The sequence below is a fragment of the Solenopsis invicta genome, chromosome 2 (assembly GCF_016802725.1).
Source record: "Solenopsis invicta isolate M01_SB chromosome 2, UNIL_Sinv_3.0, whole genome shotgun sequence".
Classification (NCBI taxonomy): Eukaryota; Metazoa; Arthropoda; class Insecta; order Hymenoptera; family Formicidae; genus Solenopsis; species Solenopsis invicta.
In genome coordinates, this window is record NC_052665.1 from 22,374,703 (window position 1) to 22,401,249 (window position 26,547).

Below are 26,547 nucleotides of genomic sequence, written 5' to 3' on the forward strand. Positions count from 1 at the left end.
CTATGATAAAGTTTATTTTTGTTAAGTACTTTCCGAGTTATAAGGCTTGAAAGTTGCAGTACACTGTAGCTTTCAAGCCTCACAACTCGGAAAGTACTTAATGAAAAATAACTTTTTTATAGTGTTTTAAAAAATTCTCGAAATCAACTACAAGAAAATGCAAAAAAAGATATAGAATGTTAGAGTATCGGCAGTTTCCTACTTAAACGATATCGGTACTTTTCTAACATTCTATATCTTTTATTGCATTTTCTTGTAGTCGATTTTGAAAATTTTTAAAAACACTACAAATAAGTTATTTTTCATTAAGTATTTTTTGAGTTATGACGCTTGAAAGTGACAATACACTTTAGCTTTCAAGCCTCACAACTTGGAAAGTACTTAACGAAAAATAACTTTATTATAGTGTTTTGGAAAGCTCTTGACACCAGCTATTAGATTTTAGAATTAAAAATAGGGTGTTTCAGTTAAAAAAATTAATGTGATTTTGATATGACCTTGGCGACGCCATCTATGGTGAAACTAATAAAATCAGTAAATAGATCTTTTAAAACTCTACAACTTTTATCTGAAACTTTCTTCTAAAATTCTTAGTTTTTACAATAATCAGAGGTCCGGTATCTAACCTTGCATATAGAGTGTCAAAAAATATTCACTTATGCTCTTATAGGTTGATAGAGCAAATCAAACTGAGAAGAAAAGTCCTTTACCATTTTTTAAAATTCGCAATAGTTATCAAGATAAAAATTAATAAAGTCGGCAAATGAGCACGTACTTTTCTTACTTAGCGCACGCGGGGACCGCCCGTCGGTCGCCAAACCAGTGGCAGCCGCGGTAGACACGCGATGAGAAAGGAGAAGCAGCAATAGCTCTCTTACCCGTCTCACCGCGCCTCCTGCCGCGGCTGCCACTGATTTGGCGACCGACGGGCGGTTCCCGCGTGCGCTAGGTAGGGAAAGTATGTGCTCATTTGCCGACTATATTAATTTTTATCGTGGTAACTATTGCGGATTTTGAAAAATAATAAAGGACTTTTCTTCTCAGTTTTACTTGCTCTATCAATCCACGAGAGCACAAGTGAATATTTTCTGATACTCTGTGTGTGTGCGTACGTGCATGCGTGCGTGTATGTATGAAGCAACATTTCTATAACAACAAAAATCAAATACTTTTAATAAAAAATTAAAAACTAGAAATATTGTGTAAATATATTGATAAAATTAAAAAAATATAAAATTTATTTACTTCCAATTTTAGCAACTTTACCCGGCATGCTAGGGTCAGTCATGCACTGTGAATTTTTCACACCGACCTAATTATTGAAATAACATTCGTTAAAAAGCGCTACTGCGGCGCTATATTCTCTTGCCAACAAAGATTTTTTAGGCGGGATATAGGCGCATGTAGCACATACTGTACCGGCGTACATAACAAAATTTTCTCGGACGCGAGTAACCCCATGATAATAAGGGTTAATTATATAAAATAAATTTATTTCAAAATTTAATTATATTAAAAATTCTGTAATTGTATCTGGATTCTTAAATAAAATTTCTGGAAAATGTGAACATTCTCAAGAAATTCTCTTATAAAATTTAAATAAATATGTTAAAATTTTAAATAAAATTTTAATATTAAGTAATGAAAAGGATGATCTTTACAATAACATAAAACGCAATTTTGCCGTCTCTTTCTATTTTCCCACAAAAAGTTTGCACATTTAGGCTTCTTATTTGTATACATACCGTTATAAAAATGGAAGTTTTAAATCGATTTTTTAATAAACACTTCTATATTGGAGATATTTTGTTTTTTTGTAATAATATCATTTGATTAAAATAAAAAGGGAATCAAAAACTCAATATTTTTTAATGTATTTTATATCAAAACTTAAATTAGTTCGTAAATTATTGATTTTTTTAGATATTATCTTATTTTGTGATGGTTGAAAATAAAATGATTTCTTTTTTTAAAGCAGGCAAGTCTAGAGAATGTCTCTTTGCTCGTCGATCATAACTGTGGCAAGGAGCAGTTTCCGTGCCATACCATACAGGTACTTCACGATCACTGCGATGAAGTCTGGTACTGCAAGTTTTCACCCGATGGTCTCAAGCTTGCCACAGGTTCTAAGGATATGACTGTAATAGTATGGGACGTGGATCCAGTGAGTATATATACATAAATATTATGAATACAGTTCTTGAAGAGCAGTGTGTTTGTATTAAATTTTGTTTCAAACTCGGTAAAACTTTTACACAAATTTTTTTTATTTTTGTTAAAAATTCGACGAAAGGTTAATACACGTTTTTATCTCAGTTATTATCTGAAATACTATCAATGGTAACGTAACACACCAAAAATGACGTAAAAGTTGCCGCTAGCTAATGCCATTTGTTGAAATACGTTCCGTGTACTGGTTAGCGCGCTTACAAAATTTCGATCTTTTTCAAAGAATTGATAGAACTGTAAAATACAAATACTTTGGTATTATCATTTATATATACTTTATAATGGTAGGTAGTGTGAAAAAGTATTAAAACATTTTAGCTAATAATATGTATGCGGTTCGGTGTGCAGGGTGTCCCAAAAAGGTCGGGACATCCTAAATATCTCGGGAAATATAAGTTTTACAGAAAAATGTTTCAGACAAAAGTTGCATGGTTTCGAGGAGACATAAGATGGTGTCATTAATTTGACCTGGAATAGTTGCTTGAAGGTCACGTGAAGGACACCTTCAATTTTTTAAATGGGACTGCCAACTTTTTATTACATATTCTTGTAGCTTATCTCGAGACCTTTCCAAAACACTACAAGAACGTTTATTTTTGTTGAGTACTTTCCGAGTTGTAAGGCTTGAAAGCTACGGTGTACTGTAACTTTCAAGCGTCACAACTTATAAAGTACTTAACAAAAATTAACTTTTTTGTATTGTTTTGAAAAAGTCTTAAAATGAGCTACAAGAATGCGCAATAAAAAATACAATATTAGAGTATTGATAGTTCTTTAATTAAAGAGTATCGATACTTCTCTAACAATATATATTTTTTTATTGCACATTCTTGTAGCTTATTTTGAGACTTTTCTAGAACACTACAAGAAAGTTTATTTTTGTTAAGTACTTTTCGAGTTGTGACGCTTGAAAGTTACAGTACACCGTAGCTTTCAAGCCTCACAACTCGGAAAGTACTCAACAAAAATAAACTTTCTTGTAGTGTTTTGGAAAGGTCTCGAGATATGCTACAAGAATATGTAATAAAGAGTTGGCAGTCTCATTTAAAAAATTGAAGGTGTTCTTCACGTGATCTTCAAGCAACTATTCAACGTCAAATTAATGACACCATCTTATGTTTCCTCAAAACCATGCAACTTTTGTCTGAAACATTTTTCTGTAAAACTTATATTTCCCGAGATATTTAGGTGTCCGGACCTTTTTGGGACACCCTGTATGTATGCATGTGCGTGCGCATGCGCGCGTGTTTGTGTAGATAATTTAAGGTGAAGTTGGCGTCGTGTTTTATTAACAAAAAATGTCATTTTATTAATTAATTAAATAGCTCACCAACTATTTTTAATTATCTTTCCTATCACACCAGAGTCTGTAAAATTCTGTAACTTTGTCACGTTATATCTTTCAAAGTACTTTTTAGCTTAATACGTGAAAAATCAATACTTCAGAGTAAGATAATGATAGATAATCAAAAATTTAAAAAATGTATCTCTGTGAAGTTATCCCCACTTTTTTTAAATTTGAAAAAAATAAGCACAGTACTGTACGTTAAGTACTGGAATCTTGAACTACTATCCAAGAAAGCGTCGTGGCTGAGAAGTTGTAGACCCGTTGACCGAAATTTTTTTTCGCGAATTTAGCTAATTTCTTCGGAGTTCTGGTAGCCCCCCGAAGAGTTCTAACTTTTATCATTAAGGATCGAATTGTTAAAGTCAAAAACAACGTTCTGGTGCTTTGCGTATTGAAGATTGTTAATTTTCCAAGTCCTGTTGATCGAAAATTTTTTTGCGAATTTTAACTCTTTGGAGTACTCTCAGAACTCGTGGCAGAAAACCAGATTTCCGAAAAAAAAACTAAAAAAAATTTTTCAAAAATTTTTTTAAATTTCTGTAATTTTGTTAGAGTTCTGATAGCTCCTCCTTCCCCAAAGAGGTTTATCGATTATGTTTAGTGAAAAAATATATTAAAGTTGATAACAAAGAAGTTACAGCCGTTTGAAGTTGGAAATTTGTGAAGTTGGCTCCCCCTTCTTCCCCTCAAATCTTCAAATGATATTTGATCGTTTTAATTGATGGAACTTTTTTTTTAATTGATCGAGAACTATAGAACTCTTCGTGGGGCAACCAAAACTGTGCTTATTTTTTTTTAATTTTGAAAAAGTGGGGCCAACTTTACAGAGATAAAAAATGTTTTATTTTGGAGTAATTACAATTGGTTAAACAAATTTTATTCCATAAAAATTTGCAAAAAAGCTACCCGACTACCTTGAATTAAAAAAATTTGCATACTTTTAAATTTAACCTTCAAGCATAAAAATAGGGTTTTTAGTTAGATTAATAAAAAAATAGTACGATATGAATCGCCCTAAAATGTTTATGTTTAATTATTTAAAATATCGAAAATAAACGTTATTGAAAAATCAACAAATCACGATTTTACAAATAAAGTACTGGTTAGCGCGCTATTACAAAATTTCAATCTTTTTTTGAACATATTATGTAGTTTTCATCAAGAAACATCGTTATTCAATAATAATTTTTATGAATTAAGAGAATAAAATCTCGAATAAAAAATTACAATATATTTTTTAAAGTTTTAATTTTTTAATACTATTGTACGATTAAAAATAATGATATTACAAGGTTTGTTGTGTGAGAGTCCAATATTTATTGGATGAAACAAATGAGACAAGCTTCAGAGAACGATATCACGAGTAAATTGGATACAGCACGTTAGGATGCTTCTGACACGCACTACGCCATGATATTTTCTCCTCCTGAGTCTTCTCGCTAGACGACGATCCTCCCGATATCGATCTCAACACGATTGATACGTCGAAATCGCGCGCGCAGCTCAAAGCCATATCTTATTTCTAAGATCACATCTCACACTATTATTATTCAAATAATCATATTATGCTTTTTAGGAGTCTACTGAAGTTGCATAAAGATGGTCAACCTCTGAGAATTATGTCTTCCATTATTATGTCTTCCATTGACAGTTCGCTACATTTTCTGGCGGGTTTTTTACACAAAACAATTTTGAGTAACGTTTTAGTTGCTAATAGTCACATTAAAAATAATTTCCAATTAATAAAAAAAAAAAACTCATAGGCATACAGCTTGAAGAGAATTATATCCTTATTTCTTTTGATGTGGTCTCTCTTTTTACCAACATATTTATTGAGTTAGTCATAAACAGCATTTCCAATAGATGGGAACACATATCCAAAAACTGTAGTATTCCCAGAACAGAATTTTTAAATGCAGTACTTTTTGTTTTAGAATTAACCTATTTTAAATTTAACAACATTACATACAAATAGAATTTTGATACTCCCATTGGCTCTCCCTTGTCCCCTGTTATTGCTGATCTGATGCTGCAGGATCTAGAGATTGATGTACTAAATATGCTGAACTTCCACGTTCCGTTCTTTTTTTTAGATACGTAAATGATATCACTATGGTGGTTTCTCGTGATATAGTGAACTTTACATTAGAAGCTTTTAACTTTTTCCATCCACGTTTACAGTTCACTACTGAAATTGGATATAAAAAAACTGAATTTGTTGGGTAACATCATCATTCTTATGGTTCCGTTGAGTTTGATTGATATCACAAGCCAACGTTCTCAGGCCGGTATCTTAATTTCTATTCTTGGCATTCTGTCTTACAGAAACGCGGAGTAGTTATAGGCCTCATTGATCGAGCGTTTCTTTTGTCTCATCCGAAATTCCACAAGAACAATGTAGAACTTATTGTTAACATCCTGTTAGAGAATGACTATTATCTGGATTTTATTTTTTATATCATTCGCGAACGATTTAGATGTCTCTTTTCGAGATCTGAAAAACAATTGCATGACTAAACTTCTGAAGAAGTAGAAACAATTTCTTGGTTTACTGTACTCTCGTATGTTCCCTCAATTTCAAATTCAAAAATATTTTTAGAAATTCTAACAACTGCTTTTACTATTAAAACTGCTTTTTACAATTTAAACAAACTTTGCAGATTTATTACAGTACAAAAGGATGCTCTTTCAATTTCTTCTTGTAGGAGTATTGTTTATAAAATCTCGTGTCATGATTGTGACACATCTTACATGAGACAGACTTTTAGACAAGTTAAAATCCGCATTTTAGAACACTGAAATCATTCATAGAGATGTTTTCACTCATTTGATTATTACCGATCATAGATTATTGTACGTTCACGAATTTGATTGGGATGGACTAAGAGTCTTTAACCACGAGAGATTTTATTACAAGCGGTTTATTTGGGAAATTTTATACATTAAACAACAATGTAATGGGCTCAATGTACAATTATTTACAGAATATCTACATCACGCGTACTTATCTATCATTGACAGCTTATGGTTTGTGTTGTTATCTTTATTTATTTTCATCTTTCTCGTTTGTTTATCTTATCTGAATATTAGTTTGACCTGTTCGCATCTTTTCTTTTCTTACTGTAATTGTGACTATTGTACTTACAAGACGTGCTTATCGCTTGTTTACAGTTCTTATTTAATTTATTTTTATTGTTAATTTATTCATATTTTAACCTTTCAATTTGTGATGTTTTAATGGCACGTGACACATTTTTTACGCCAGAATCTTTTGTAAAGAATGGACAATTGCTGATGTTGAGGTGAGTTTTTCTATATTCTAAATAACTTTTTCAACTAAATCATGATTCATTATATTCTTTTTTCACAACTTGAAGCATGTTCTTGATTTTCGAACCTAACAACTTGTTTAAACTTAAAACATTTTCCTGATGAAGAAGCTCAACATCAGCCGTTTCTTTTTGTATTACATTGATGTATTTATGCTGAAGATGGCTCGAAAGATGAGCCGAAACGTCCAATAAAGTTTAATGTTTTATAACTTTATAGTTGACATCTATGTCAATTTTAATCTAGTCTTTATGCTCTGTAATTTGACGTACTGTTATTTATCTCTACGCGAAGGGCCTAAATTTATATATAAAATATATAGTATATATATTTTATAAATTAAAATATAGTTTTAAAGGCTTGGAAAAAACTTGTTTTTTCTTTCAATTTTTCCATGGATATTTTCGATTTTTTTCTCAAATAATAGAAAAATGCATTGGAAAAATTTAAAAAGTATTGTACTATGGTGGTTTCTCATTAGTATCAAACTTGTGATATGATTTCTTAATCGTAGCTCGCCACACTTATTTTTGAATCAGTAGTTTGCCATACTTTGATCCGTGAAACAGCTCTATTTTTGGTCTTGTCACTTTTATTCTAATTAATATTTTAAAGCTTGTATTGTAAAAATTAAAAATATATAGTCTAAATAATACCATACTCATATGATAATAGCAGGTCGAGAGAATAATTTGAAATAATTAAATTTATAACAGGACAAAGTAAACTATAATAGTACATTATATATCCCGGAGCTTTGCCGTTTTCGACTGAAAACAGCGTCCGAACGCGCTCGGCTCCATGGTGCATATTTTATGCAATAGAAGTACGCTTTTTTGCGGCATACCAGGAAAAACAAGCGCAGATGAGTATTGCAACATCTTCAGCTATGTTGCGAGACGAGGGGGATCTGGAGGGCCAAAGCCCCCATCGGGGTCCAGGGGGCAAAGCCTCCCTGATTCTAACGAAACCATTATTAAATTCTTATATAAAAATTTTTCCCAAGTTTTCATTGTTTCCATTAAATATTTAATCTTGATCGAAAAAGCGTGTAATTCTCAATATTGATGTTCTCCTTTTGATCTCAGCTTTCAGCATATAGCGGTTCCAAAGTGTGGGATTACATTTCTTTGTTCTTCATTCTTTTAGCTGCTTAAAAACGCACAATTTTTATAGGCTTCACTGAACACTTCGATGCATGGCGCAACGGGCGTTGGATTCCACTGTCTGTCAGTGCATCCGCATACGTTTACCTAATAGTTAAATTTATTTGATACTTAGCAAAAGGTGGAACAACCGGGCTTTAATTAAGTTGACAAGACTCTTGTATTCTTGTAGAAATTATTGAAAAAAATGATACTACAAATAAAATTTTTAAATCACTCTTGTCTTTTTTGATAAAAAAATGCATTTCTATTACTTCAAAATTAAACAAAACTGTTTATTTCTTTATAAAATGTATATTAAATTCTTTTTGTTTTTTTTGTTTTTTTTTTAAATAAAATAAGAAATAAAATGTTATAATCTGTAAACAAAAACAAGAAATAAAAGCTCTGTATTTTTAGATATTACATTGCTATGTTAGAAAAAGCAGAACTCTTATTAGATATTGTTTACTGTTCAACAATTAACACATCGTGTTTGCGTTCGTAAATTTCATTTGTAGAATTTGTATAGAGCAGCATTTGATTGACTAATCAGAACAAAAGAAGCAAAGATTTCTTTATCCTAATTGGTCACTCAAAATTACTCTATCTGAGTAGTTTCCGAATGCGCCTTTTGCCGTTAGCTTAATTTAAAACTGTGGTTATCAATTGACAACTGATTTTTATAAAGCGGTAGTAACCGGCGTGATTTAAAAATGGTGGAACGGTAGTCACACGGTATTTGAAGCTAAAAAAATGGTATATCTTCCGCTAAGCGGTAGACCTGGCAACACTGCTGTCTGTCCCGATTACAGGTTATGAGAGCTTAGCACTATCTTCGTACATGCATTCAACTCTACGCTCAGCGCATGCGTCACGAAACGTTCAAAATTTCTTGGCAAAAGTGCGCATGCGCATCTTACGGAAATGTCCACGGACGGCAATATCTCCCACCCTAAAGATTGCCCATTTACGCCCATGTTCCTGAGAGGAGGTGAAAAACTTCTATTGCGTAAAACGAGATTATACTTTAGGAGTTCACCAGATTAGGCAAACTAGGGTTAAAAATCTGTACAAGTAATATATAATTAAATCAGGACTCTCGAAATTTAAACAATAAAAAATAGAAAATAGGGTTAGTGAGAGTACAGCACAAGTATAAATATGCAATCACAATTGTTAATATTGTTATAAATATTTATTTATCTCGCAACGTTTGCATGTTTTACTTAAAATAAATAAACATTTATAGTAATATTACAATTGTGATTGCGTATCTATACCTGCGCTGTAGTCTCACTTGCTTTATTTTCTATTTTTTATTGTTTAAAAATCCATCTTGAGAAATAACTAAACAATGTTCCATATAAAGTTATAATAATGTTAATTTCTGTCTGTAAAGTTTTTTACTTTTTTTATATTAATATAAGTAAAGGAACGAAACAAAAAGCAAACCACGAAAATAAATAAAAACAGAATTAATGTATTTTTTAAATAAAATAAATCGTATGCTTCTTGATAATTACGATATAATTAAAATTCTTCATAAAATAGTTAACATAAATATTACTTAATCTTTAAACTTAATCTTTAAACTAGTTTTTATGATTACATTCTTACAATAGTTTGTTTAATAATTGTAAATCTTAAGTGATGTAATATGTAAATTTTAAATAAAAATAATAGCAAATATTAATTCCAGCACTATATCTAGGTGTCTTATTTTAATTATACTGTAAAATTAGATAGCATGTCATTAACAAAAACAGAAATTTTTTGCAACAATGCAATTTAAAGAAATCGAAATTTTTCTGGTTTTTTTCAGTGATTTGAACAAAAACAGTTTTTTTCAAACTATAAAATAAAATAATGTATTTTATAAAATTACAATATATTTAACACACACGCAATACGTGCACGTACTCACGCACACATACAATAGGTGAGATTCTTTATACTCTTTCGAAGAATATTGTAAAATTTTATCAAAGAAAAGCTGAAATAATAAATAAATTGAAATTTTGTTTTAATTTAATATTCTTGATTAAAGTGTATATTTACTAGGATACATATTAATAAATTTAATGTTTACGATGAACTTACGATAGGTTTGCGAATATATAAACTTAGGAAATACTTAAAACAAGTAATATTTACTTAATTCAAGTAATTCGCAGTATTTTTTCTATGTGCAGGAAACGCTAAAAGTGACACATAGGAAAACCCTTGAAGGCCACACATATGGTGTGGCGTTAATCGCTTGGAGCCCCGACAGCAGTCATCTAATCGCTTGCGGTCCCGAAGATTGCCCGGAATTGTGGCTTTGGAGCATTGACACGCCCGACTGCGAATTGCGCGTAAAACTGACGCAGAGCACGGACGATTCACTGACGGCGTGCGCCTGGCATCGCGATTCGAACAAATTTGTAGCAGGAGGCCTTCGCGGTCAATTTTATCAATGTGTACGTTTTTCTAAGAAATAAATAACAAATACAATTTTTATACAATAATAAGTCACAGCAGACTGACAAAATTAAACATAAAGTTAGCAGGCCTATGTCAGTTACAGCAGTTCTTGGTGCTGGATAATAATTTTAATTTGTACAATGTCTAATTTATTCAAACCGCATATTCGTGGAAATTGAAACACAATCATGAGCATGTTTTGGTAGTTGAATTGCCAGGATATCTGCACAGAATGCTGAGAGATCCAGATTTGAATCTTGCTTCAGATTATTTTTTCGCAATAAATTTTTTTAGTTTTTCCGATGAGGGATCTTATAATATACTTCTAAAACATTTATATTCCGGCTTTGACTGTGTTTCAAGCTCGATAAATATGTACAATTTTTTAATGTTAACTTTATAAAATTACAATTATTTTCTAAAAAATCTTAATTAGTAAAATTGAAATTTTTTACAATCGCAAAATCTTAAAAATTTCTAATTAATATAAAATAATATAATTTAAGAACAAGGTACGCTGTTATTACACTGTTGTTTATTTAAGAATTTTATGTTTAAAAATTTTTAATTCTTGCTAGAGTTATACATGCAATTTGGAGTCAAATAGTTAACAAGAAAAGTTTAGATTTTTATTATTACTAGAATTTATTATAATCATGGAACAACGTATAAATATCAAAAAATTTTTACTTACATTGAGAAAGAATGCACATAGAGAATTTTTCTTTCAAAATTTAAAGTGATAGTAATTGTAGGACAAAATGGACATCAAATAATTTTAATATTTTAGGACAATTTACTTATTTTAATTTTTTTATTTTATTGATTAATTAAAATATTAAAATTTTGTGTTGTTCTATGATTTTAAATTCTCTTTGTTTATTGGGATTTTAACTATGGCCACATCAATAAGGATTTTCCACGTCTATGTTTATACTACACTCTCAAATATGAATGTGTAGTACGAACATAGACATAGAATACTCTTGTTCAGGCGGCCATAGTTAAAATCCCAATATTCTTCCTCAATGTACTAAATTTTAATAAAAATATTTAGGATATGGACGGCAATGTTTCGGATTCGTGGGAAGGAGTCAGAGTGAAATGTCTATGGTGTCGCAGTGACGGACGGACCGTTTTAGCGGCTGATACACACCATAGAATTCGTAGCTACACTTTTGACGACTTGGGCGATGCCACTATGTACGATTTATAGTAACCTTTAACATGTATAATTTTATTGAACGAATATTTTAACGAGATATTTTTGCATTGTTGTAGATTACAAGAAGATCATCCCGTTATGTCATTTAGCGTCAACAAGACAGATCGACTCGCACTACTTAACGTGGCAAATCAAGGTGTGCATCTTTGGGACTTAGAAGATAAATGCCTTGTAAGACGTTTTCAAGGCGTCACTCAAGGACATTTTACTATCCATAGTTGTTTCGGAGGAGTCAATCAAGATTTTATTGCCTCTGGCAGTGAAGGTTCGTGAAACACAAGAATCGAATGTATTTTTATACATTTAAGTAAAAATAAATGTCCCAGTAATTGAACATGTAACAATACAAAGCCAAGATTTAGTAAAATTTTTGTAAGGATCTACGATATAAAGTGATCTAATTAATTGTTAATTGAAATATGCAATATAGAACGTTATTATTAACATACAAAAATATGAAAAATGTTTAAATTATGCCCAAAATAATAAAAACTTGCATCTGAATGAATCAATATATCAATATTTGGCCAAAAATATCTAATAAATACAAAATATAAATTTATTTATAATCAATATTATATTTTAACAAAAACGTTTTTTAAAAAGATTGTAAGAACGTCTTAAATAAATTAAGACGTTCATAAATACAAACTCTAAACATAGATGTGTAAATATAAATTAATTTTGTTTAATTTTTATAATTTTTATAACTTGGTTTATAATATTGTTAACTATTTAAAAATTACGATTAAAATGAATGAAATTTATTACACTTCAGCTGCAGCCAGGAAGCGGGACTTGGTTTACATATAAAACTTAAACCCACGCATCCTTCCACACTCTCACGCATACTCTCACCTAACATTCTCCGCCATTCCTCACAGCCCCCTGCCCCTAATTCTCTAACGGTTTCTACCTCCCCTCCATTCCCCTTAACTAAACCTAACTCCTAATACATTTTTACATTTTTACATTTTTACATTTTTACATTTTGGCCCATTCCGGTATTTACACATTCTACCCGAGTAGGAACATTTTTACACAAAAATATACAAATTACGATTAAAATGTAATATAAGAAAGAATACATTTAACAATAATAATAATAATCAAATATAGTCTATATAACCAGTAAATGGCCAAACACAAAGCGTATATATCAATCTCTTGACAGATTTTTCATGAAAACGTTATACAAGGTGTCAGATAAAGTTTGCCCGTGGTCTCGTGGGTTGATAGAGCAAGTCAAACTGAACAGAAAAATCCTCTACCATTTTTCAATATTTGCTATAGTTACCGAGATAAAAATTAATAAACTCGGCAAATGAGCACATACTTTCGCGGCATGGTGAGATAGCGACGGGTAAGATAGCCTTTGCTGCCTCTCCCTTCTCGCGACTGCCACTGGTTTGGCGACCGACGGGCGGTTCCCGCGTGTGGATAGGGAAAGTACGTGCTCATTTGCTGATTTTATTAATTTTTATCTCGGTAACTATTGTGAATATCGAAAAATGGTAGAGGACTTTTTTGCTCAGTTTGACTTGCTCTATCAACCCAGAAGACCACGAGCGAACTTTATCTGACACCCTGTATACAGGATGACCCATTTTAATCGATCACTCTAAATATTTCCGTTCCCTTGCATTTTACAAGAAAATGTTTCAGACAAAAGTATGGTTTTGAGGGAAACATAAGATGGTGTTATTAATTTGACCCTGAATAGTTGTTTGAAAGTCACGTGAAGGTCACCTTCAATTTTTTAAAAAAAACTGCCTACTTTTTATTGCATATTGTTGTAACTTATCTCGAGATCTTTCCAACACTATAAATAAATGTTTTTCTATAAGTATTTTTTGAGTTACAAGACTTGAAAGTTACAGCTTTCTTGCGATAGACTATTGTCATAAATGACCGGATCTTTTCCGATCTTGCCTTGACTGGCTGGTGTGGCCCACCTAACGGCCCGCACCCACCCCGTCTCAGTCTTTTCCTACCGACGAGGTTAGGTTTCCAATCGTGTGGTGTTCAATTGTGCGGTTTCCAATTGTGCAGTTTCCAGTCGTGCGGTTTCCAATTGTGCGGTGTCCAATCGTTCCGTGTCCAATCGGGATACTCCCGACTGGCTTAATCACCGATCAATCTTATCTTGACTAACTCGATCACCGACCGATCTTACATTGACTGGTTGGATTACCAATCAATTTTGTCTTGACTGACTGGATTACCGACTGATTTTACCTTGACTGGTTGGATCATCTTTTAATCTTTCTTCGAACACAAAAGAAGTATAAATCGAACTAGGCAATCTCCAAGTGGTACACTTTAAGTGATGATAATGTCGGCGGTACTGTAACTTTCAAGTCTTGAAACTCGAAAAATACTTAACAAAAAAACATTTATCTATAGTGTTTTGGAAAGGTCTCAAGATAAGCTACAATAATATGCAATAAAAAGTAGGCAGTTCTATTTTAAAAATTGAAGTTGACCTTTACGTGACCTTCAAGCAATTATTCAAGGTTAAATTAATGACACCATTTTATGTCCTCCTCGAAATCATACAACTTTTATCTGAAAGATTTTCTTGTAAAATGCAAGGGAACGGAAATATTTAGGGTGATCGATTAAAATGGGTTATCCTGTATATGTATAATAAAGTTTTGAGATTTATGATCCTCAATATAATAAAATATTTGTCGGCGATATTAACTATGAATCGAGTTACATGCAAAGACTTGGACTATTTTCTGTATAACAAATTAATTGTCAACAAAAATGTATGTGAATCACATTATATACAGGGTGTAACAAAACAAAGGGACCTGGAGTATACCATGAGTTAGAGGACACGAATCCAAGTCGAAAAGTCCTGAGTCATTTTTTGATCTGAGCCTTCTGCTTCATGCTATATGATGTTAAAGTTAACGAATGAGCGTCCGTCTATAGAAAGAAAGCAGTGACGGACAATAGACGAGCGGAGCGGAGCTGACAAACTACGCGGCGGGAGAACAATGATGAGCAGCGAAACGGCTGCAATCAAAAACACACTCTCTCTCGCTCTCTCTCTCTCTCTCTCTCTCTCTCTCTTTCTTTCTCTCTCTCTCTTTCTTTCTCTCTCTCACCTCTCTCTACCTTGTTAAAAAAAACCTTAAAGATCCTAAGGTGCATAATTAAAATAAACGTTTCGGTGTTATTGTAATTTATCAATTCAACCTGAATTAATTATTTATTTCCTTATAATTATAATAAATGTTCGAAGTGTGCTTTTCCTACTTTGATACACGTCCTTGCTCTTTTCTGTACATTTTGCGTAGCTCTTCGAACTTGAACATTACTAATTTCCTCAATAGTGCGGAATACTAATTCTGTCATCTCGTCAGCTGTCTCGATGTTAGTGTGCATAAATATATTTTCTTTTATTGCTCCCCAAAGAAAAAAATCACACGTATTGTAATCCGGAGATTGGGCAGGCCACGGAGTTATCGAATCTCTTCCGAACCTTTGGGGGAAAGTTTCATCGAGATAACGGCGAACTATACCTTTAAATAAGATTTATTGAAATTGATATTAAAAGTAGTTTAATGGATAATTACACTTGAATATAAAGTTTGTCTCAAACAAACGATGTTTTTAATACTAATTCTAATTAATCCAATTAACGAGAAATCATTGTATAAAAGCAAGTTATTCTATGTATGTACACTGTGAAAAAAATTTTTGTGGTTTAAGTAAATATGTTATTAGGGACATTCAAGCAAGTTATTTACTTTACATAAATAAATATTACTTGTTTGTAAAAAATATTATTTCTTTAAAGTATTATTTATTTTTTTGAAGTAATATTTATTTGTGAGAAGTAAACGATTTGCTTAAATGGTCCTAATAACATATTTACATGAATCACGAAAATTTTTGTTCTTGTAATTTCGATAGATTTTAAATTTTATAAGTAATAAATATTTTTTTAATAAAAGGATATCTTACGTGCAGAATGGGCAGGTGCGCCATCGTGCATGAATATTGGAGCTTTTCTATTTAGTGCTACATTGTCGAAATTATTTTCTGGGACTAGCAAATTCGGCAGATCGTTTCTTAAAAAGTCGAGATATCTTTGCGAATTTAATCGTTCTGGTAATATAAAAGGCTCAATCTAAGAATTTGTTTAATAAGATTACATCAATATTATTATTAATGTAACATCAATAACATTAGTTACATGAGATAACATTATTATCGTATTGATTGTGAGAAAAAAGATCCAGTAGAATGAATTAAATGTTTCATTAGAATCATATTTTGTTCACTTTATTAACAATAAGTATCTTCATCACTAAATAGTTGCTTGCACTAAAACATTTATTACAAACAGTGATATTTAATTCGAGACAATCGAATCTTCTTCTATTTCGATTAAATAGACATTTTTAAAGTATCAAAGAAGGCAAGCTAATTTTGTAAGGAAAAAAATTTCAAATTTGGAGAGACGTTAAGAGACATAATAAAAAATGTAATATCAGGAAAAAAACTTTCAAAAAGAGAAAAATAGATTAAATTTAATGTGATTAATAAATTGTCTTAAAATACTTACGATTTAATCTCCCAACAATCCACATCAAACATTTACTGAATAAATTTAATGACGAGATGACGGAATTAGTATTCCGCACTATTGAGGGAATTAGTATTCTGCACTATTGAGGGAATTAGTAATGTTCAAGTTCGAAGAGCTATGCAAAATGTACAGAAAAGAGCAAGAACGTGAATCGAAGTAGGAGGAGCACACTTCGAATATTTATTATAATTATAAGGAAATAAATAATTAATTCAGGTTGAATTGACAAATTACAATAACACCGAAACGTTTATTTTAGTTATGCACCTTGGGATCTTTTAGGTTTTTTTTTAACAAGGTAGAGAGAGGAGAGAGAGAGAGAGTGCGAGAGAGAGTGTGTTTTTGATTACAACCGTTTCGCTGCTCATCGTTGTTCTCCCGCCGCGTAGTTTGTCAGCTCCGCTCCGCCCGTCTATTGTTCGTCACTGCTTTCTTTCTATAGACGGGCGCTAACTTTAACATTATATAGCATGGAACAGAAGGCTCAGATCAAAAAATGACTTAGGACTTTTCGACTTGGATTTGTGTCCTCTAACTCATGGTATACTTCAGGTCCCTTTGTTTTGTTACACCCTGTATAATCTAACTGTTAATTTGAACATCAAAATATAATAGTTATTTTGCTTATTAGTTTGAGGTCCGTTAATCGAATGATCTGAAAGAACGTTTACTAAACGTTTGTTAAGCATATTACAAGGCATAAATCTAAGCATTCAAAATGCGAAAATAATGTTATACAGAACGAAGTGAACTTTGCGGAAAACTAACTTCTTCCTTAGAATTATTCATGCTTTGCAATATACTTGACAAATGCTTGCAAATACTCTTTAGGTTCATTAAATTAGTGGACCTTGATTAATAAGTGAAATAATTATTAAGGTAATTGTACTCTGTATGGTCTGCCTAAACTTTGCAATTTTTTCTAATTTTTGATTGAGTCCAAAATTAAAAATTGATGGCCAGATTCAAAGTAGCAAGCCTTTTTAAACGTTAATTTAAAATATGGAATAATTTCAAATATTTATGTGAGTACAGTAAAGATTTTTAGAAAAAATATTTAAATTATTAGTATATTTTTGTTGACAATTAATTTGTTATATGACAGATAGTCTAAATCATTGTTTGCATGTAACTCGATTTACGATTAATATCGCTAATAAATATTTTATTGTACTGAGGATGATAGAAATTTCGGAAACATCTTTATTATATGTAACAATTTCATGAAGACTATAATTAATATACACGCGAACATCTTGCATTTGGTTCTTTATTGGCATTACACACTATATTTGATTTATTTCAATTAAATCTATTATTTACAATTAATAAGTTTTTATATAAATGTATAGATATATCATCATATTTTGATAGTTTCTTTAAAGTACTTATGCAACATGCTTAATAAAGATAATTGTTTTCTCTTTTTTTTTCTATTATAGACAATAAAGTGTATGTATGGCATATCAAAAGAGAACTGCCTATAGCGACTCTTACGGGGCACAGTAGAACAGTCAATTGTGTTTCCTGGAATCCTGTATATCATCAAATGATGGCTTCAGTATCGGATGATTTTACAGTAAGGATATGGGGCCCAAGATCATTTTCTTCTGATGGAGAAAATGATGCGACAAGTAAGTCTTTACATAATTAAATCTTCTAAAGTTGATGGTTTTTTATAGTATAAAAACTTCGAAGAATTATAAAAATCAAACAAATATTTTTTTTATATTTTAGTTATAATACTATAAATCATTCTCTATTAGTAGTGTCACATCGTAAACAATTTTATTCCGATAAAAATTAAACAGAAAACAGGAAATAAAATTTCGCAAGAATCGAACAAGTCCAGAAGTTTGTTTTTTTAATGAAGTATTAACATATTAATCAAAGTCTAAAACTTTGTTTTTATACTTATTATATATCTGGATTAAAATTATCGAATATAAACAGAAATATAAGATATTTTCTTAAGATTAATTTTTATAAAATTTTGTAAATGAAAAGTGAAAAAATTATTATTTTATATTTTAAATTCAGAGCCTTCCAACTAGTCACGTGACTGTTTCCCCACTAAGATTCTACCAGTAAACGGTTGCTGCTTGAAGTTATTCCTCACATCGTACGCGATTATCGCCGGCGCCGCAAACAAGTGTGCAAGTTGTGCATTGCACAAAGACACATTAAGGGAATGCTAAAAGCATTCTTTTTTACTGTTTAAAAGAGATTAATTTTTGCATGCACTGTTTTTCTAATTATATTTACAGATTTAAAAATCCTTTTGCTTAAAGCATTAATGTACCTCACACAGATCGACTTTATGCCTAAAATAAAAAATATTTTTTTATCTATCTAATCTTAGTCCAATATGACATCTAGAGTTGTCAACAGATGGTAATATTTACTTCATTCAAATGCTTAACAATCTGTTCATACAGAATGGTGTGAGATGCAGATTACATATAGAAACAATAGTTTATAGTTTTCGAAATTTATTTTAAAACTCTAATGCGGTGTTTACATTGCAGTCATTATGATGCTTGTTATTGCAACGGATCAATTAAAGAGGAGAATATATGATATTTTCTTCTTTGATCTGTCGTAGCGTTATAACATAGTAACAATTATATCGTAGATCCCGCATGATATGAAAGATTAACGTGCCTAAAAATGTGTGCTTGCAACGAAAATGAATCATGGTAAACACAACAGCAATTATGCGACAAATCTTGCATTAGATGGCACTGAAATTAAAAAATGGCAAGAGCGCTCCCTTCTTCCTCTTATTTCGTCCTGCACACGACTACATATCAATTAATTCTCCGTTTAAAAAAATCTGTAATACCGACATTAACATTATCATTGAGAGCAAAAAATTATTTTTCCATGTTATTTACAATTGCAAATTTTTTAATCTTTTCGCCATTTAAAAAAAAACAGATATGTTTTATTGCAAATATAGCAGACATTTTAGACTTTTAAAATTGTCAAAATTTAAAATTTAAAGAGCTAATGAGATTAAACGCGCAGTAGTTGATGCGCAAAAATTTTTATTTAATCAACTTATCTTTTACATAAACGTTTTGTCCTCGCTTCCTAGGGCCATTCTCAGCATAACAATAAATTTTGGATTACAATGCTCGAGGCAGGATCAGCGAGTTTCTCTCGATGAATCAATGATGTTACGTTGGCACATGGTTGAAAGGACCCGTAACAGATTTAATGATTCTAAAGTTTAAAATTTGATGATGCCAAATCAAATAATGGAATAAGCAAAACTTGGGGACTCACCGATCCATGCCATGGAGGGTGTACGTTACAAGAAAATTCTTCAAAAACCATTGTACATACAACCGCACTAATTGAAAAAAAATAAGACGATTGATGTAATGTAATATAAAGTGACTAGTGTAAACGGTGAACGATTTGTTACTGACACATGGATCGATTGAAGACATCCGAGACAAAGAATCAATAACATTAGGACGTACAAAAAATAAATAACTAAATAAGACAGATGTCAAGTTTGTGCATGAACAGTTGTCATGTCATTACAAAGATAAAATTTAATTTAAGTTATTTAAAATAGAAATATAATTGTGGTGTAAAAATTCAGTATCTGATTGCAAATAATCCATTATTTTGCATCTAACTATGCAACATTTCAGAAATTCGGCGTTTATAAAGGAACTGTTCTAGAATGTCCACATTTTCCCAATTGAAGTCATGATTGTGCTGCATCCTATGTATAATGATAACTGAATGTTTGTCGGTGTTTCTCCGGATCTCATTTTGATTCATGTTCGATTATTAACATTCGTCCGGTCTGTTTCATATGATGCATCCTATGGTTCTACATACACACGTAACGCACGCACGTACCAATTACCGAGCGTATACTCTCATTAAATTTTAAATTTTGATATTTTATTGCTATTTAGTTTATTTATTATATTCAAAATTTGAAAATAATAAGTAATCTCCCTCTTAATCAAGCGGATATGTACGTCGCTGTACTATTACAACGTATTTTCTTATAATCTTTCTTTCGGCGAAATCGCGTCTTCGATTTGATAAAAATAGAAACATGCGCCGATGGTGCATCGTTTGGAGGAAAATCGAGCTACATGGAAGAGCAAGCGCAAGCAGGCGAGAAGCAGAGGAATCTCATGGTGTAAACAGCACGCTGTGCAAGAGTTAGAAGGTTCTGCTTTAAATAATATTTCTTTTTCCACCTTTATCATTATTAATGTTTAAAGAAAGTAAATGTAAATTATGTGATATATAAATAGTAAATATAAAATCCACAAGAACCGTACACAAACAAGTCTAGAAGTTTATTTATTTATTTATTCATTTAAATGGTCTTTCAAAATATTGGTCCAATTTTTTTTATTTATTATATATTCGCCCGAAAATTGTACAAAAAACGTTTGAAGAAGAAGCTTTTTTGTTTCATGAAAATTTAATTTTTTGGGACTTATTTGATTTCTGTAGAAAACTCTTCAATTATAAATATGTTAAATATAAACTTATATTTGAAGATTTGAATTTTTAATACTATCAGTATTCTTTATCAGTTTAAAATAACGTGATATACTGTAGCGAAATTTTTCAGAGGTATCTTATAAATATTTTAACTGAAAAATAAAACATTTTATAAAAGTTACGAAATATATTTGCAACATTTCTAAGACAGTTCTAAAATAGCAAAATGTCTAGCCGATTCTTTGATTTGAAACTTTATAGAAAAGTTGTTGAAACGTTACTGAAAAAATCTGCAATCTTTCTGAAATGTCATCAAAAAAGTAAAGAATGGCTAAAATTTTTTTAAAATATTGCTGATTATATACATACCTATATTAGCTTTTAAATATAATCAATTTATATATCATTTCTGAAATACTTTAACTTTGTGTGACTTAATAAATTTAAAGTGCTTTAGAAATGATATTTAAATTTATTATGTTCAATGAATTATATATAAATACAACAAAATCATCTCTAAATATATTTTTTTTACACATATTTATTTAGTATTTGTAATTTAATCAATATTATAAATGTAAATTTAATTTCTGAAATATATCCAATAAAAACAACACGTTATATATATATATATATATATATATATATATATATATATATAGGGTGTCTCTAAAGTTCCGGGTGTCTCAAAATTATCTTGAAAACTAAGCATTTCTGTAAAAGTTTCAAACAAAAATTGTAGGGTTTAAAAATATGTATTTATTAATGATATCAATTTGACCTTAGGTCGCTAAAGTTACATCAATTGGTTTTAATGAAACATCTTTCTGATTCCAGAATCTAATAACTGGTGCCAAGAGCTTTCCGAAACGCTATAATAAAGTTTATTTTCATTAGGTACTTTTTAAGTTATAAGGGTTAAAAATTACAGAATCGCTGCCATTACTCAAGATCGTGTTAAAATTCGATTAAATTTCTTCTTCTTATACGTGCGTATGTTTGTGTTTGCACGTGTGCATACGTACGTATATACACTGACGCACTTTAGCAAAGCATCTCTTTTTATCTATATTCTCCTAATTTATGTCCTTCCAACTCTCGGCGATTTTCACTTGAATCTGTTGTAGAGACTCTAAGAAAAGAAAATTGCCAACTTCTCACTACTAGGACTTTGAAAGAATTTCTCATTTTTTATAAATTTTTTGAAAAAATTTTTTGTAAAAGTAACTATTTTTTTTACCCTTTTAAGTGAAATATATATTCACTCGTAGGGCACGTAAGAAAAAAAATAAAAACATTTTTATTATATAATTCAAATTCAACCTATGTTTTCCTTGTATCATCAAAAGGGATTACACACTTGCTCAGTAAGCATTACTATTTCAAATTTTATAAATCTCAGAAAGACGTGTAGCAACCGAATGAGTGTGAGAGGAGAAATCTTTAGGACTTCCTAGGCTCTTCCGACGTCTGTGGATTTGCAGTACCACAGATCTCTAACTTATGTAGTTTTCGGCTTAGTTTAAGTATATCTAATAGCACTACCTGAGGCAAAGTAACAATTGATTGATTCTTATTTCATTAATTAGGGTAGTGTGGGATGATTGTTTTCCACATTTTACAAATTGCTTATACATAAGATCTTTTACAATCATAATTGCAGCACTTCTGTAACTTTCTTTTTTATAATTTGAAAAATACTGAAGATGAGCTTTATTACATATTTTGAAAAATTTATGATATTAGCTATTAGATTCTAGAATTAGAAATAGCATGAAAAAAATTGACGTAACCTTGACCTATACTTGACAACGCTACCCAAAGTCAAAGATATTATCAATAAATAGATCATTTTAAACTTTGCAACTTTTATCTGAAATTTTTTTTTAGAAATGCTTAGTTTTCAAGATAATTTAGGGACGCTGGAATTTTGGGACACCATGTGTGTGTGTGTGTGTGTGTGTGTGTGTGTGTGTGTGTGTGTGTGTGTGTGTGTGTGTGTGTGTGTGTGTGTGTGCGTGCGTGCGTGCGTGCGTGCGTGCGCGCGCGCGCGCGCGCCTAATTTTTTGGAAAGTGTTCTATATACAGAGTGTCCCAGACCAATGTATAAAGATTACTACGATAAGGTAGAAGGGATCAAGATAAATTTTTGTGTAATAAAATATTAAAGTCAGCTGAATAAGAGCGCGCGGAGAGGCAAATGGTTGGTCGCTTGAGCCGTAAGACCGCCCGGCTCGACACGGTGCGGTGCCAAGCTATCCTTTCCCTCCCCGCGCGCCACTTACCGTCGCCTACAATCGGGCCGCAGTGGGCAGTCCTACGGCTCAAACGAGCGACCGCTTTCTTCGCGCGCTCTTATTCGCCTGATCTTAATATTTTATTATTCAAAAATTATTGCAAATATCGCAAAATGGTATTAGACTTTTTCATTTATCTTGATCCCTTCTATCATCATCGTGATAATCGTTATACATTGGTCTGGAACACCCTGTATATATATATATATATATATATATATATATGTATATATATATACACATATATGCACGCACATACATAACCCAATCTGGTATTTTATTTGCGTAACATTTTTGTATTTTTAAATAAAAAGAATGTTGAAAAAGACCTTTTATCGCCCTAAATCGGCACCTAAATTATTCATTAAACACTGTTTATGAGACCCTTTAAAGCAGAAAATAATAATTATTTGCCTACCAGATTCAGGAAATTACGAAAAATCGTGATTTATTATTGATTGGTGAAGTAGTTATGTGAGTTTTTTTAAGCTTTATGTCATTAAAATAAATTTAATTGCATATTTATGTACAAAAAAAGGTAAGTAGGAAATGTGGAGAGTATGAGATTTTGCATAATATGTTTTTGAAAATTCTCAAATTCCTTATTATTTGAAATGTTTCCCTAATATTTCTCAATTTATGAGATTTTGAATGTACAACCGACTTTAACATCACCAAAGGCGTATCAAGCAAAAATTGCTTGATTAGTTTTACATCTCGTGTGTGTGCATACGTGCGTGTCGTTGCATGTATGTGTGTGTCAATATATACGCATTTGCATTTTTTTTTATTTATAATTTATAATTTTTTGTCTTTATCTTTTGTATCATCTATTTTTTTATTACCTTTTTTTTTATTTTTTTATTCTGCGTCATCGTTCAAACTTGGAAACATTTCTTCTGTAAAAATTTCGGCATCGCGGACATCAGTGAGAATGACACGTGTATGTATGTACATAATAAGCAGATACCGAATCTCAGGATCTGGAAGGTCTGCTTTTTACAGCGGTGTCCAGCACATGCATGTACTGTACATTTCACGTTTCATAACTTGGAAAATACTTAATGAGAAAACAGTATTTACACTTCAAACATTGTAGGGGTACAGGAATTTTCGGACACCTTGTATATTATGCGAAGAAAAATCTCATACTCTTTACATGTACTACTTACTTTTTTTAGCACATAAATACATAATTAATTTTATTTTAATAGTAAAAAACTTAAAAAACATGTTACCCAATTATATGACTACTTCGGCAATCAATAATAATTAATCTCGATTTTTCATAACTTTCTCTGAACCTGATAGACAAATAATTTTTTGCTTGTAAATAGTCCCATAAACAGCTACCAATAAATAACTTTGGTGTCGGTTCGGGCCGAAAAATAACCTTTTTTTATCCTTCTTTGAAGTCTATATTTGTATGGATGTTTGTACCCTACTAGTGTAATTAAAGATTAAGAAAAAACAAAGCCAAAACATAATAGCTATTTTAATGCATTGCAATTTACTATTTAACGAATACACTACCTAACTTATTAATATGGTTATTTATTAGTTATTACCATTCCATAATCTAATTATATAAAATACATATAATTGTATCAATCTGTTACACTGGTACTACCACAAGTTCTATCTAAGTAGAACAAATCAATTATCAAAATAACATTGAAAAGAATTGTAACTGATTAAAAATTAACTTTTAAGGCTTCTGAGTCGAGAACTCCACGTTGACAATGGCGACATAGTATCACGGAGAAAATTAAAACTAATAGACATGAAATGTAATATAGTTACAATGAAATTTTGTCTTGCATGTCATTTATTATATATTTTATTGTAAAAATGTCACTTGTATTTACCAAATTCGTAAAAATGGACTACAAGTAAAGTTGTCTTTGAATTTTATACGTAAAAGCATATTTTTCATTTCTTTCACAGCTATTCGTGTGTTTTCATGCCTGAATAGGCTTCATTTTATATGCTCTTTACGACTATTTATTGACTGTTAGTTGGAAGAAGAAAATCCCGTTAAAGCCCGTTTTTATAAATGTTTTAAAGCAATTTCATAAGATAGAATTTTGTTTTATCCAAACTCTCTTTATTTACAAATGGCACGGATCAAACTTTAGCTCAACTGTGTATTTTTCTCCTGAATAGGCTTTACTTCACCAGCCTTTTATGATTATTTACTAACTATTAGAAGAAAAAAGGATAGCCGACGCCCATTTTTACAAGTGTTTCAAAGCAATTTTATTATTCTATTTTATCCAAATTCTTTTTATTTTTAAATGTCACGGATCAAACTTTTACGTGTTATTCAATATGGCCGCGGCGACTACTTAATAATTAACCTTAATAATTATTTCGGAAATTCGTAATATTATTTTTAGTGATGTCCCGGGAAAAAATTTTTTATGTATAATTATGTATAATCATATATAAAATATGTCTAATATGTCCAAATGTATATAATTATATATAATTATACAGGGTGTCCCAGACCAATGTATAAAGATAGTACTACGATATGGTAGAAGGGATCAAGATAAATCAAAAAGTCTAATAACAGTTTGCGATATTTGCAATAATTTTCGTGTAATAAAATATTAAAGTCAGCCGAATAAGAACGCGTGGAGAGGCAAACAGTTGGTCGCCTGAGCCGTAAGACCGCCCGGCTCGACACGGTGCGGTGCCAAGCTATCCTTTCCCTCGCCGCGCGCCACTTACCGTCGTCTACAATCGGGCCGCAGTGGGCGGTCCTACGGCTCAGACAAGCGACCGCTTGTCTCTCCCCGCGCTCTTATTCGGCTGACCTTAATATTTTATTACTCAAAAATTATTACAAATATCGCAATATGGTAATAGACTTTTTCATCTATCTCGATCCCTTCTACCTCATCGTGATAATTTTTATACATTAGTCTGGGACACTCTGTATATAATCGTGTATATTCATTTATATGTAATTATATATAATTATATATTTATTTATATATAAAATATTTTGTTCCGGGTGTATTGGATAGTGAAATTGTCTGATACTAGATTAACCGTAATCATGTGATTACGCTTATTTGATTAAGAAACTGAAATCCGGCTAAATATCTGGTGTCCTAATTATCTAGCTCGATATCGAATATTTTTCGGTATTTAATACTAATTTCAAAAAGTATATCAGTGATAATAAAAATATATAGCATATCAGTGATAATAAAAATCTTATAATTATTGGAAGTTTGGAAGATGGTATCGAATGTTGTTAAAATCACGCTTTGTCCTTGATTGGAACCTTTATCATAATAATTTTATTTTTTATTTGGTTTATGTTAACTCTTTGTCGTACTTTTTTTTCTAGTGAATATAATTTTGTTAAACTTGTTACTTGAGAGTTTTGGATGTTG

At 31.1% G+C, this 26,547-nt stretch overlaps 1 protein-coding gene across 4 annotated transcripts in view; it reads left to right on the forward strand.

Annotated features, from left to right (window-relative positions):
• LOC105204990 (WD repeat-containing protein 26) overlaps window positions 1-26,547 on the forward strand; it is a 55,541-nt gene that overhangs the window by 21,527 nt on the left and 7,467 nt on the right. The window contains exons 6-11 of one of the 4 annotated variants that reach the window (XM_039446118.1): window positions 1,976-2,164; window positions 10,248-10,514; window positions 11,576-11,721; window positions 11,800-12,008; window positions 17,795-17,986; window positions 19,453-20,316. In XM_039446118.1, the coding sequence (XP_039302052.1) occupies window positions 1,976-2,164; window positions 10,248-10,514; window positions 11,576-11,721; window positions 11,800-12,008; window positions 17,795-17,986; window positions 19,453-19,469 (1,020 nt within the window). In that variant the 3' untranslated portion in view covers window positions 19,470-20,316. Of the gene's footprint in view, window positions 1-1,975; window positions 2,165-10,247; window positions 10,515-11,575; window positions 11,722-11,799; window positions 12,009-17,794; window positions 17,987-18,392; window positions 18,704-19,452; window positions 20,317-26,547 lie in introns of those variants that run through there. The other 3 variants (XM_026140048.2, XM_026140046.2, XM_026140047.2) reach the window with 3 other exon arrangements.